We start from the raw sequence: 13762 nt of genomic DNA, 5'->3' as shown, positions 1-13762 counted from the left end.
CTGACTTCTGCCACCTAATCTATTATTGGGTAAGAAGATGCCCCACCGCACCCCCAGCAGGCAGCGTGGGTGCTGCCCTGGACCGGCAGAGCCTGGCCGGCAGAGGGCGCGGCGGGCGCCTCTGTGACGTCACATCCGGCGGCCCCGCCCCGGCGCCCAGACGCCCGGCGGCCCCATGCCGTCCCCCGCGGCGGTCCGCGTCTCGGCCAGCGTGCCCTTGGCCGCCAGCCCCGCGCCCGCCGGGCTCTGCTCCTCCGCCTCGGCCCCGGCCTGGTCCAGCTGCCGCCCGGCCGAGGCGCTGGCCACGCAGCCCGTGCAGAAGGCGGACGCGGCCGCGAGCCCTCAGGAGGGCGCAGCCTCGGCGCCGAGCGTGGCCGCTCTGAAGCCCGCCGCCATGACCCCGAGCCCGGCCCCGACCCCCGCGGCGCCGGCTCTGCCCGCGGCCCGGCCCCCGGGCGGTAGCCAGTGAGGGTGGCAATGAAGACAGTCTCTCCCCTGAAGTGTCCTGGTCTGTCCGTGGGTGGGCCGGGAAGGGCGCTGGCTCCTAAGGGTCAGTCGAGCGTCAGCACCTTGGAATACACCAGGTACGAACAGGGACTACACCTCCCGGGATGCACTTCGAAGGCCCCTGCTCCCAGGGTCCAAAACCTTCCCCTGGAAGCAAGGTTTGGGGCAGTGTGGCACCCTGCTCCCGCCCTTGGGGGGCGGAATCTCGAAGGCCCGTAACCGCATCCCAGAGGATGGTGAAGTGACTGGGGCAGGGTCTCCCTAGCACGTGTAGCAGCTAAAACCTGGCGGTCCGTTGGGGAAAGGTGAGAGTTAAGGCGCCCTGGCTGGTCGACAGCAAGCCGAGGTTGGACATTTATTTGTAACAACTCCCAACCTACACAAGACATCTCTGTAGGTCCAAATTCCGGGCATCCCTCTGCAGCCCCACCTCCCTGCCCACAGGCATCATGGGAAGTGTTGGGGGGGAGGTACAGACTCACTCACAGGGTGGCTGGGCAAGGAGGTGCTTCTGCCTGGAATGATAGGAAGTTGGCCCAATGGCTGGTCTGTCCCTTCCCAGGGCAAGTGCTGCTGCCACCACAGATAGGCCACCAGGATGAAAGCCAGGCTGGAAAGGGGCCGGGGAGCCTGAGGGAAGGGGAGGAGGGGAGGGGGCTGGGAGATAGGTGGGACCCAGGGAGTCCTGTGAAGCTAGAAACCGATGTCAAACACTTCCAGGGTGAAAAATCTCCCAGCACCTAGTCTCCCCAAAAGGGGTGAAGGGGCCTAGCCCACCTGTAGCCTGTACTTCTGGGTGTAAAGCCAGGTGGGGAGCCTCTGGTGAGGTCGCAGCCTGGGAACTGCCTCCTTGGAACTAGGGCAGAACAGGTAGAAGGGCAGCTTCTGAGAAGCTCAGGTGAGTGGCAGACACTGCAGGGCGGGCGCCACCTGGGCGGCCCCTGATCTTCAGGCAAAGGGGCTTCCCTTCACTGATCCTGCCAACATGCGCTGGGACCCCCCAAACAACCAGATGGGCGGGAACTGGGCCCATAGGGTCTGGAATGCAGAGTAGGGGCCCCAAGAGAGGATGGAAGGGGGCTGAGGGTCCAGGGGCCCAGCCCCCATGGGCTCTGGGTACTCCAAGTCCCGAGCTGTGAGCTCAGCTGATGTAGACACGGTGGAAATCATGGGCCCCAAAGGCTGCGTTGCACTTGGGGCACTTCCGCTGGCGCGCCTCGTAGCGGCCCCGCACACACTCGAAGCAGAACACGTGGAAGCACTTGGTAAGCACGGCATCCTTCTTGCGGGTGTTGCAGCAGGGACAGGTCAACCGCGCCTGGGCAGGGCGAAGGCATTAGGGTGGGACAGCCTCAATGGTGCGCAGCCCAGCACAAGGCAGCCTGGAGCCACCCTCCCTCCGCCCCTGGGGTGAGCACTCTACCAACCAGGAGCCCCGCTCTGCGGCCAAGCGTGAAAACTAGAAAGCAGAGGAGCTGAGATTCTAATGGGCCAAGAACCCTGGGCCGTATGTGGGATCTTCCATCCCTCAGTCGGGCAGGAGAATGCTATGCCTCTCTTCTCCTGAAATAACCTCGCCCTGCCTGCCAGCAGGAGGTCTTGTCTTGCAAATCCAGAGAGGGGGCCTACACCCAGCGAGCCCCATCACACTTCCTCCGCCAGCCACCTGAGCAGCCTCCCCAGTCCTGCTTGGCCCTCACTTAGGACCCTGCCAATCAGCATGACCAGGCTCCAAAGCCGCCTCATTGGAAACCCCTCCCCCTCCCCAGCAGCCTCTAGCTGTCTGCCCCTTCCAGACCAAACCACTTCCAAGGGGAGTTCCAACAGTCTTCCCCCACCCCCTTTCCCTCCCACCTGAGAAGGCAGCCCAGCTGAGCTCCACCTCAAACATTCCCGCCAAGATCCTTTGCTTTCTTGGCAGCTCAGATCCAGCTTACGGTTCCCCCCCACCCCCCCACCTTAAGCTCAACCTCAACCCCCATTCCCTCAGTATCACTCTCCTTCCCAGCACAGAGCCCACCACTTAAATTGTGGGGTTCCCACAGCTCCCACCCCTCAGCACATCCAAGCATAGCCCACCGAAACCTGCTGGGCCCTGTCATTATGCAGATGCTCCCACCAGGAACCCTCCAGAATACTTCCCCTCACCCCCCCACCTTCCAAGTCTAGGCAGTATGACCTCCTAAAATATCACTTTTTTGTTCCCAATGCTTCATGCTGGTTCGCTGTCGTTTTTGCTTCAGCAACAGAATTTGGTGCTCAAGCCTGACCGTCTCCAGCTTATGTCACCAACACACCTGACCATGCCATTCCAGGCTAGGTGGGAGCCCTGGGAACAGGGCAGGCTGCTTGGCCTGGCCTAGGCGGATAGGACACTGCCTGGCCTCTCTGCAAACCCCACTTTTTGCCTCAATTATGCCAGTTCCTCCTCCCCCAGGGGTTCTCCACTTTGCCTGGGAACCCCATGCCTGACAGCCAACCCCGCCCCTCGAACCATCTGCCTCTGGTGCCTCTCCTGAGGGAAGCCAGCTAACCCCCAGGGCGGGTCTAAGGGCCTCCCCTAGGCTCCCATGCCCCTCTCAGACCTTTGCACCCGATGGCCGTTAGAATCCCGTGGCTGCCTCCTCCATCTAAGCACACAGCTACCTAGAAGTGGCTCTGGCACTAGGTGTTGGAGCAATGGCTAGGTAGCTGGCTTCACTCCACACCCGAGGTCCTGCCCCACACCTTTCTACGACCTTCTGCTGTCATGGAGTAAATTCCATCTCACAGCGGGGCCCTGTCAGACAGGCTAGAATGGCCTCACTGGGGCTCTGAAGTTGTATTCATGAGAAAGGAGTCCTGGGGGCAGAGTGGTTATGCACTGGGCCCCTGAACACACGGTCAGCAGTTCAAAACCACCAGCCAGCTCTGCAGGGGGAAGAGGGGGCATTCTTCCACCAGCAGTCACAGGCTCAGCAGCCCACAGGGGCAGTTCTACCCTGCCCTAGAGGGTCGCCCTGAGTCAGAAGGGACTTGGTGGCAGTGAGTTTGGCTTTGGGTTTCATGGCTTTCCTCCCTCAGAGCAGGGTGGGGGGTTTGAACGACAGACTTTCAGGTCAGCGGTTGATGAAGGATGCCATCAAGGCTCCTTTGCCTGATCCCCCTGGTGCTTAGCCGACCCAGGGCAACTTCTCATCCCCACTCCCAGGCTGATAACCCCACCTTGTACTCCTTGATCTCCTCCTGGAGGATTTCGTCAGCATCTGCATAGACCTCCACCTTCCTCTGCTTCTCCAACTTGCGCCGCAGACGGGAGATGTCCTCCTGGGGTGGGAGAGACTCAATGAAGCGCAAGGGCCTGCAGTCTGAAGGACCTGTGCCCAGACAGGGTTCCAGGGGCCCACCAGCCCCCCTCACCTGAGCTCTCTTGAGGTTGAAGCTCTCTTTCTCGCGAGCAGCGCGGCTCTCTGCCAAACAGGGTTGGATCTCTCGGAGTCGGGTCTGCACGTGCTCCAGCTGCACCTTCAGGTCCTCAGCCAGCTGGGCTGCTTCCACAGCCTGACGGGGGGCATAGGGAGGAGGGGAACAAGGTTGGCCTGAGCCAAGGTTTCAGGCCAGGATCCACCTTATCTGTGTATAACCTTCCAGAAGTTCTGCACTAGAGCTGGCTTTGCCTCCGGACCCCTCAGTCCTGGACTCCTCCCTCCTTACCGACACGCCCGGCTCTTTCCTGATACTCTGCTGTAGGAGCCTCCCCAGCTCTTCCCTTTGTTGCCCTCCATGACTCCCGTGGAAACCTTCCCCTGAAACCACCTCAGGTCTCAGCTCCTATGGCCCTTCCTGACACATCTCACACTCCGGCAAAATGGCTCGTAGTTCACCGCTCATCTGAGGCCTGGCTGACTCGATGGCAGTCCCTCAAGCAGGGTCGTTGTTCCTGCTCCCGATGGCTCCCCAGCACTCAGCACCGGCCCGGCACACAGGACAAGTCAGGATATCCCACAGATACGAATGGGTTGACAGCCCAAAGAAAGCCCGGCAGGGGAAAAACGAAAATCTGTGTTCATCTTAAGCCGCTGCCATGAGACGCTGTCGTTCAGTGTCGAGCTGGTTCCAACGGAGGGCAGCCCGATGCCCAGAGGATGACGCGCTGCTCGGCCCTGCACCGTCCTCGCCTGGTGGGGGCGGGCATCGTCCGCCCTGCAGCTGTGGCGTGCGCTCATGGGCTGCTCCCGAAACGGCTGCACGCAGAGTTCTCTTGGGGAGCGCGTGCCCTTGAAGAAGACGCCTTCTTATGTTGCCCAGGCATCTTTCAGTACTGCAGCGGGAAGGCGTGAAGTTATTCTTTCTTCCTTTCGGTTTGAAATAGGCTGGGCGTGTTCTTCCGGTTCCGTGTTCTAAATGTCCAGGTCCCTGCCCGTTCCCCATTGTAACAGGAGACATCTTCCGGGGCTGCCTGTGCCGTTCTCTTCAGCTGTGACTTCATCGTTTCTCCCGTTGGCTCCGTCAACTCCACAAATAAGAACAAGTTTCAGTCTCCTGACAGCCACTTAGCTCATTTAGGCCTTCTCTAATCCCGTTTAAAAACTTTTATTACCATACGATCCAACAGAGTTCAGTCCAATCCCCACCAGTCGATTTTAGAAGTTTTTCTTCCGTGTGTTATTTGTGATATTATTTGTGGCAAAAATACACACAACATTCTCCAACCATTTCTACATGTATCATCCAGTGCCCTTGACTACACTCTCCATGTTTCCCCTTTGCTTTCCTCAGGAATGAGGCTTCATTAGCGTTCCACACGTCCAATCTGTTCCTGAGATGGTCTCGAAATTCAGGTGGGATCTCCTCAAAGTCACACTTGGGATCTTGTGAAGTCTCTTCAGCTCCAACCTGAACTCATCTCAGCAGTTGATGGGTCTGTTTCAGTCAGCCCTTGGGCTCATTTGTCTGCTGTTTAGTTTCTCCATGGTTTCTTCCCACAGATGTCATCTGTTTCTTTGTCCTCCATCCAGTGAAGTCCCGGTGTACAGTGGCGGTTGTGTTGTGGAAAGGCTATTGGTGATGCAGTCGTTGATCTTGCAGCGTTCCGTGATGTGATCTCCAGCGTCCTTTCAGTCACTGAGGTAGACTTTTCCAACTACGGTCATTCCTCCGTTTCCAACTTTTGCATTCCACTTGCCAGTCAAGATCATATTGCGTGATCAACTTCAGACGGAAGATGTTGGTAGAATTCTTCAATTTCTTCATTGCTAGTTTTGGTGGTTGGTGCATAAAGTTGAGTAATAGTTGTACTGACTGGATTTCTTTGTGTGTAGATGGGTCTTAACCCGTCACAGACAGCATTGTGCTTCGAGAGACTTTTGTCTGTGAATGCGATGCCGTTCCTTCCCCTCGAATCTGTCGTTTTCAGTAAGGTAAACAACAATTGGCCAATACCATCCACTTTAGCTCACCAAAACCTATGATTCTGACGCAGTCCATTTCAGTTTTGATTTCCATTTTCCCAGTTCCAATTATGAACAGCATTTGTAGCTGTTATCACCTTCAGTCACGCCCCGCCAGCAAATGGAGGTCCCCAGTGCTTATCCCCACCCCGTCATTTCTTCCTCAGTCGGATTCGGAGTGCCTTCAACCCGACGGGCTCCACTGTTGGCACCATCTCTGCTGCGGCTCTGCCGCTGGTCACAGGACGCCAGTCCTTCTACAGAACCGGACAACCTTCTTGGTGCTCTGCTTCTCACCGGAGACACCAGCAACACACTTGCACCCACGCCAATAGAGCACAGCACAGCACAGGACAAGCGGTGGCTGCCGCCAAGCCAGGCACTGCGTAGGCATCATTGCTTCAACACCGCTGTGTGCCAGGGGCCATCCCCTTCATTTGACAGCTACCGATGCGGCAGTGGTCGGGGGGTGGGGGGCTCTGGAGCCATAGAGTGAGGGAATCACCCTCCCGTTTCCCCGGTGTCTCCTTCTCCAGCAGGACTGATGAGAAACCACCTGTCGGGCTGCTGCCCGGGTGCAGGCTCACCTTCCTCTTGTTGAGTTCTAGGGCCTGGCTCCGCAGCGCCAGCTCCTTCTCCACGCCGCCCAGGCTGCCCTGCAAGGCCCGCTCCTTCTCCTCTAGCTTCTGCACGGTCAGCAGCTGGGCATCCACCTGCAGGCAAGGGTGCGGACTCAGTGTGGGGAAGCCCTCGCCTCCCTAGCTCTGCCCCACCAAGCGAGGCAGCCTCACCTGGGACTTGAGACCAAGGACTTGCTCGCCCAGCTCATCCTTCTCCTCGCGCAGGAGCTTGTGAATCTGGTTGGCCTTGATTCGTTCGGACATGAGCTTGAAGTTGGCGTCGTCCTTTTCCCGCAGCTGCTGGAGCAGCCGCCCATTCTGCTCCTGCATGTCCTCAAAAGCCTGGCCAGTCACGTCCATCTCTGACAGCAGGGCCTCCTCCTCCTGCAAGCAGGCAGGGCCGTGGTGGAGGCGGACAGCCACCCCCCGGGGAAGAAGCAAGGGGACCACGGGGAGGGTACCTGCTTTGTGGCCCCCAGCTTGCGCTGCAGGTGCTCGATCTGCTCCTCGGCCTGCCGAATGCGCCTCAGCGCATCCTCATCAGCCATCTTCTTGCTCTCCCGCCGATCCCGCTCCTCCAGCTCCCGGATCCGGCCCCGCAACTCGTCCACCTACAGTCATGCCAAGAGAATGGAGCGTGCTGGTCACGGCATCTTGCCGACCGTGTCAAAACCAATGCCCTCCCAGCCTCTCTGCAGGCCCCGGGCTCCACCGGCCCTCACCTCAGCCTTGGCCTTGCGCTCTGCAGCCATGAGCTGCACCTTGTCCCGCTGCTCCTTCGGTGCTGACTTGTACATGTCCAGGAGCAGCTTCATCTCCTTTTGGCTCTCCTGGGCCTTCCTAGGGGACACGCCAGATTTGCTCAGTGAGAAGAGCTGGAGGTGGTCAGCTCGACAAGGGTGGGAAGGGCGAGAGACAAGAACAGGCCTCACTTGAGCTCGGCTCGGAGACCCTTGAGAAGCTCAGATTCTTTCCTCTTGGCCTCTTCCACCTTGCCCTTCTCCCTGTCAACCCTGGACAGAGCGAAGGCTGCCGAAGGGGGCCCTACTCCAGGCCCTTCCCGTTCACGAAGCTCCCGCTTCGGCCTGCTCTCAGGCTCTCGGCCCCGTGAAGAGGGGCCCTGGGCCGCAGGGGTTAGGGCCTGGGTATCCTCTTCAGGAGGGAGCAGTTCCTCCTTCCGCACTGATGAGGTGGTTACACTGGCACCAGGCACTGATGTCATCTCCTTCCTGGCCTCTGGGGCACCACCAGGTCCTGGCCCACCTTCTTCTTTGCCTGGGGTGGAGGCACTGAGGCCTGTGTCCTCTGAGTGGCCCAGGTTAGGGATGGAGTGGGCTGAGCCACTGGCCTGGGCCCGGAGCTGAGAAGAGACAGGATCCCAGGATGAGGTGAGGGCCTGCTCACTGGGGTCCAGGAGAGGTTTTTCCCAGGCAATCCCACACGCACACACGCACACACCTTGCCGATCTCCGCCTGCACCTCGCGCAGCTTCCGCTTGTAGCGCTGGGCATCCCCCTTCAGCTGGTGGTTGTGGTTCTGGAGGCTGCTGATGAGATGTCGCATCTCCCGGTTGATGGGCCCTGGGAGGCAGGGGTCAGGACGGAAGAAGGCAAGCTGATTCCCTCGGCAGAGGCTCACCCCGAGCCAGAGCCAGCCCTCACCCCGGTGCAGAAGAGGCAAAGGGAGGCTTCAGCACAGTGAGTGCCCTTGAACTCCGACAGCTCATTTTACACTCAGACTTTTTTAGGTATCAGCCATTACAGGTTCAGAAACCCTCCCCACATTCCCTTTCATGGAAAACACTCTCTTGATGGGGGATCCTGGAAATCTTTTAGGAGGTGGAGAATCTCATCTCCCCCCGCACCCCCTAAGTGCCGGTGGGTTAGAACTAGTTCAACGCTTACGTCGACAGTGGCATGGGAGCTCCTGCCGAGAACGGAACACACCCACGAAACACCCTCACGCTGATCAGCTGCCCTTGTGTTTTGAGTGAGTTGCTGCAGTTACTTTCCTCTCTGCCCCTCTGCTGGCCAGACTGACAGGTGGCACGCTGGGTGAAGCACTCCTCCCTCCCTTGCCTGACACCCCCCAACCCAAAAGGTGCTTCAGAAGAGAAGCCTTGCGATTGCCTTCCATGAAGTCACAGCCTTGACAGCCCTCCACAATGGACCTGACCGCCACCCAGTGGTGCTGACCAGGTGGTCAGCAGTTTGAAACCACCAGCTATTCAGAGAAAGACGGGGCTCTTCCTACAGTCTCTGGTTGCTAGGACGGGAAATGGCCTCGGTGACCGTGGGTTTGGTCTTTCTTAACAGACCGGCTAAGTTTCTTCTTCAGTGCTCCGCTGGGACAGGGCTTCAGTGTGCTGTGTTCAAGGCCCGGGCAAAGCCGGCTCACAAGAGGGAGTGTGACACGCCTCTGGTCTTCCCAAGATGTGTGTGCTCAGGCTGAGCGGACGGACGAGGAGTGAGGCGGGAAAGGGGCCCGGCCTCTTGCACTTGCCGGTGCAGCCCAGGCCCGGCACTCCCAAGTGACCCCGGCCCCCACCGTCCTCAGCACGCACCCGCCTGCTCGTTGGCCGCCAGGTTCTGCTCAAACTCGATGCGCAGCATCTCGTACTCCTTGCGCACCTGGGCCAGCGTGTCCTCCAGCTGGATCACCTCGGTGCGCAGCTTCTTCTGCAGTCCCAGCTCGTCGCTCTGCAGGTGGGACCCAAGGGGCCTCGTGACCCTCCTGCCCCACCCGGGTCCCCGTCCTCGCGCCCCAGGCCCGCTCGGGAAGACTGCAGCCCCCACGCACCTCCATGTGCTCGATGTGGCGCAGGTGGGAGTTCTTGGTGGCCAGCAGCAGCCCCCGCGCCTCGTCCAGCTGGGTCTTCACTTGCAGGGACTCGTTGTAGAGCAGGGAGAACTGGGCCTGCAGCAGGCGGTACTCGCCCGTCTCCCGCACCACCTCCTCAGGGAGGCTCCGCAGGGCCACCTGGGCCAGACGTGTCATCAGCACGCAGGAGTCGGGGAGCCCGGGCCCTCCCAGGCCCCAGCCCCAGCCCACCTTGAGGCGCTCGTTGGTCCGCACAGCCCCCTGCAGTTCCGCCTGCAGCTTCTCCAGCTCGGCCATCCGGCTGTTGGCCAGCTCCTGGTTTTCCTCCAACTCAGCATTCAGCATCTCAAACTAGGAGTGGAAGGGGCCGTGGGAGGCGGGCGGGCTGCCTGTCTGCTCTCTCAGAACTGGAAGTCCATTCCCCAGGGCTCCCACAGGTTGTTTGCAGAAATGCATTACGTGGGTCCAACCAGCAGAAGCCAGGCTCCACACTGACAGGGTCCTGGAGGACCTGGGGGCCGGCTGGAATGAGTGAACAGTACATGGCCGCACGGCACCCAGGAAACATGCAATGACCACACTGTGAGGGTGGGGCCAGGCGAGCACTGAAATAGGAACCCACACCCACTGCAGGGAAGGAGAACTTCAGCTGTGAATGCCAGCATACTTCCAGAGGGCAGCTGGGAGTCTGTACTGGTGTCCCGAGGCACTGTATGGTCTATCTGCTGCCTGTCTGCTTCCCCCACTAGAAGCTAGGCACTGCCTTCTCCCTCCAACATTCCCGGCACCAAGGGGAGTGGTGGGTGCTTAGGTTTACAGAGCAAAGGCGTGGCCTCAGGGACTTGGCTAGAGGGTCCTCCAGTTGGACAGGAAGGACAGTGCCCCTCACCTTCTGCATGCTGAGCGTGATCTGGCCGCCCTGGAAGCCCGAGGAGCTCCCAGACACGTAGTAGCCCGAGTTGAGCTGCGGAGAGAAGCATAGCAGAGAGGTAACACTAGAGCAAGGGTCCTCACGCCCAGCCCCGGCTCCACGGACCCACCGCGCAGGCACACCTGCTCCAAGGCCTCGGCCAGGTGCTTGTTGAGCTTCTGCTCTCGCTTGCGCAGCTTCTCAATGTCCCACTGCAGGTCCTCCACGGTCGTCTCCATCTCCAGCACCTTGGTCTCTGCTGAGGTCACTTTATCCTGGAGCTCTGAGTACTGGGGGCCACCAAGGGGTCAGACGCCTGGGCGGGGGACTGAGTGGCCTGAGACTGCAGACACATCTCACTGGAAGCCAAACCTGGCTCCGGTTCTAGTGCCTCCCCAAGGACCCGACCCACCTCCAAGGAGATGCGGTGATGTTTCTCCTGCAGCTGGGTGGCCAAGTCCTGCAGTCGCCGGTTCTCCCGGCCCAGTTCCCGAGTGCGTGCCTGGGCCACCTCGCTGGGGGGCTCAGTGTCCCCTGAGAAAACAGGGTGTAAATGAGTCAGTTCCAGGGCAACGTGGCCAAGAACTCACTCACCAGAGTCTGCTCCACGTCACTAGCCTTCTCACGACAAAGCCAGGAGGCTCTTCTCGACCCTGGGCAGAACAGGAAACCCACTCGGAGCCAGCTGCCCAGGACACCCAGGCTAGGGTGGCAGAACTAGAGCTGCAAGAAGCCATCAGCCCCTACAGCCTGGCCCTGGAGAGCCAGTAACTAACTGCCAACGAGATGGCTGTGCAGTGCTCCCTCCCACATCCCAGGAGGTCTCCAGCCGAAGGCGTGGCTACAGCTCCTCCACCCACATCTCCCAGGGGATCAACGGAACCACCAAGCAGCCCCACCCCTTTCCCCTGAAAACACAAGTTCCTCCAGCCTGATGGGGCCTGGGAAGAGGGAGCCATCATGGTGGAGGGTGGACAGCTCTGCAGGGGGTGGGGGGGGTGCCAAGAACTCACCTCGGCTGTGGACTCGCTGGCAGAGTCCCTCCACCTGGCGCTGCAGGCGGTCTGAGGCCTCCACAACCCGGGACACGGCAGCCTTGGAGAACTCCATCCGGCCCTGCAGCTGCAGCTCCACCTCCTCACAGCTGCTGGCGCCCAGGGCCACCACGAAGGCCAAGGCCGGCTCACTAAGAGGGGGCCGCAGCTCCATCGGCAGAGGCTCTGAGAACGATGCAAAGACCCCAGTGTGAGGATGAGCAAGGCAGTTGCCACCACCAAGTCCCCTACCGAACCCGCCACAGCCCGCAGAGTTGACACATCTGCTCCCTGTCAAACCTTGCTGTCTCCACCTTGAGGGTGAGACAGCTGAGTGTCAGAGAACTAATTCCTTAAGTCACAGCAGTCCCTATCCCCTTCCTCAGGGAAGCCTCCCCTGCTTTCCCAATCCGGATTACAGCCATATACGCGCCATTCTCTCTCAGGAACTCCTGACCTCCTCACTCGCTCTGAGGTCATAAGCATTAACGAACCAAACCAAACTCACTGCCGCTGCGGCCATGTGCACTCACATAGCGACCCTAGTTTCCCATGAGACTGTTCATATTCACAGGAGTAGAAAGCCCCATCCTCTCCTATGGAGCTTCTGGTGGTTTCGAATGTCAACCATGTGATCACAGTCCAACACGTAACCACCACTCGTGGCTACTCTGAGATCAATTGCTTGCACACGCCAAAGTGCCCGTTTCCTTGAGAGCTAGTCTACTTCTGGAAGCAAGAGGTGCCTCATTGGCAAAGGGCATACTGCACTTGTCCCTCCCAAGTCTACAACATTCACAACACTCAATAGCCTATTTTCCCCCAAAACTAAATCAGGCTCAAAAGCACATCTGGCAACAGGAAATGAAGCCAGACAGATGCCAAACTCTGCACTTTTGTTTGCAGTGGGGGTGGGGAGGAAATTCAAGACCTTCCCAGAAACAAACTAAGCTGCCCAGACCCCAGGGTTCTGGCCCTACCCCTCAACTCGGACGTCCCTGGCTCTGTGAGGGGGGTTCCGTCATGTGTCGGCCCCTCCTGGGCTCCAGGCGCCTCTGTCCCCGAAGAAAGGTCCCCTTGGCTCTCATGACGTCGAAGGAGGACTTTCACAGTTTCATCCAGCTGAGGGAAGAGAGCAGCGGACATGTCACGGCCCAGCAGGTGCTTCCCAGCACAGCGCAGAGAAGTCGAGAGGCAGTTGCCCCATAAAGACCGGGTCAAGGGAAGCAGAGGGGCAGCCACCTGGGCCCAATAGCGGTTGACAATGAGGAGGGTGGCGTCATCCGTGGCCTGCCGTTTCTCTAGCTTCTCGATCCTTTCTCGCAGCTCGTCTTCGCAGGCCTGCCGCTGTTCCAGCCGCTCTGCTAGCTTCTTGTTCTTGAACTGCAGCACCTTGAGGTCCATCTCCTCCTACCAGGGGAGAGAAACAACGAGCCCCAGGAGATGATCAAGCAGGGCTCGGAGGGCAAACCTGCCGAGAAGAGAGGGTCCGCCCCAAGTGGCTGCTAACAGAGGACCTCAAGCGGCCGCCACACCCACAGGGAACACGTCTGGGCAGCGGGAGGGTGGGCTTCTGCCTCTGCGAGTCTCTAACCCTGGGGTCTGACAGCTCCAACGTCCCTCACCAGGAAAGGCAGGCCGTTGTGCCCTGATTCCCTTCCACGGAGGATTCTGGAATGCGGATCTTGCTAAGCACGAGGTGCTACCCGTTATGGTTCTGGGCAGAGAGCAGCAGAGAGGGGGGTCTGGGAAGCACTGGGATCCCGCCCTACGAACCGTGGAAGAGATACCCCCCAGGCGGATGGGCTCGAATAGGGTGGTCGTGGTCTTCTCCTCGCGGCTGAGCTTCTTCTCTGGAGGCCCCGAGCCCCCATCGCCGGCGGCGCGTTTGTTACCGGGCCCAGACATGGCTGCGGCCGGGAGGAGCGGCGCGGGGTCCCCCCGAGGGCGGAGGCGGTCCTTGCTTCACCTGCGGGAGACAGAGCGGAGGAGTGGCGGCGGCCGGGGCTCGAGCGCCGGGACACCCCCGGCCCCCGGCCCCCGGCCCCCGGCCCCGCGCACGCACCCGCTGGAGGCTGGCCCCGCCGGCACGGGGCCCTCGCCGACCGCAGCCTCAACCTAGCGCCGCCATCTTGGATTCCACCGGACGTCACCGGCTCCCCCGCCCACCGCGCAGGCGCCAGAAGCATGCCGGATGTGACGAAAAGGCTTTAGTTCCCGTTTCTCTCGGTCGCACGTGGTTCCTCCTTTTACTTCCTGTTTGGGTGCTTCCTGAACGCCTCCTTCTCACGGTGATTGGCCAGTCGTCGGTTCCCATGGTAACCGACAGCAACGCTTGCCCTTGCTTTCCGGCGCTCACTCCGGCAACGTTGGGACTTACGACGCCTGCGCTCCGTCTTCCCACGGATTGGTCAGTGTCCTCCACCGTCTCCTTAGCAACAG

General features: G+C 60.0%; 1 protein-coding gene across 1 annotated transcript; it reads right to left on the bottom strand.

Moving 5' to 3' along the window:
- Window positions 1-830: 830 nt before the first annotated feature.
- On the bottom strand, window positions 831-13524 carry RNF40 (ring finger protein 40). The gene is made up of 20 exons (XM_075564776.1): window positions 13386-13524; window positions 13097-13289; window positions 12563-12730; window positions 12301-12442; window positions 11300-11506; window positions 10699-10820; window positions 10430-10576; window positions 10266-10340; window positions 9608-9727; window positions 9356-9535; window positions 9120-9255; window positions 8015-8136; window positions 7489-7916; window positions 7279-7396; window positions 7018-7167; window positions 6728-6940; window positions 6524-6649; window positions 3907-4047; window positions 3712-3813; window positions 831-1825 (listed from the first exon to the last, which is right to left on the bottom strand). The coding sequence occupies exons 2-20, from the start codon at window positions 13226-13228 to the stop codon at window positions 1649-1651; spliced, it is 3006 nt and encodes a 1001-aa protein (XP_075420891.1). The 5' UTR covers window positions 13229-13289; window positions 13386-13524; the 3' UTR covers window positions 831-1648.
- Between the last annotated feature and the right edge of the window lie 238 nt (window positions 13525-13762).

Source organism: Tenrec ecaudatus, chromosome 12 (assembly GCF_050624435.1).
Source record: "Tenrec ecaudatus isolate mTenEca1 chromosome 12, mTenEca1.hap1, whole genome shotgun sequence".
NCBI classification, from domain to species: domain Eukaryota; kingdom Metazoa; phylum Chordata; class Mammalia; order Afrosoricida; family Tenrecidae; genus Tenrec; species Tenrec ecaudatus.
The sequence above is the reverse complement of the archived record's forward strand: the minus strand, read 5'-3'. Positions and strand labels throughout refer to the sequence as shown.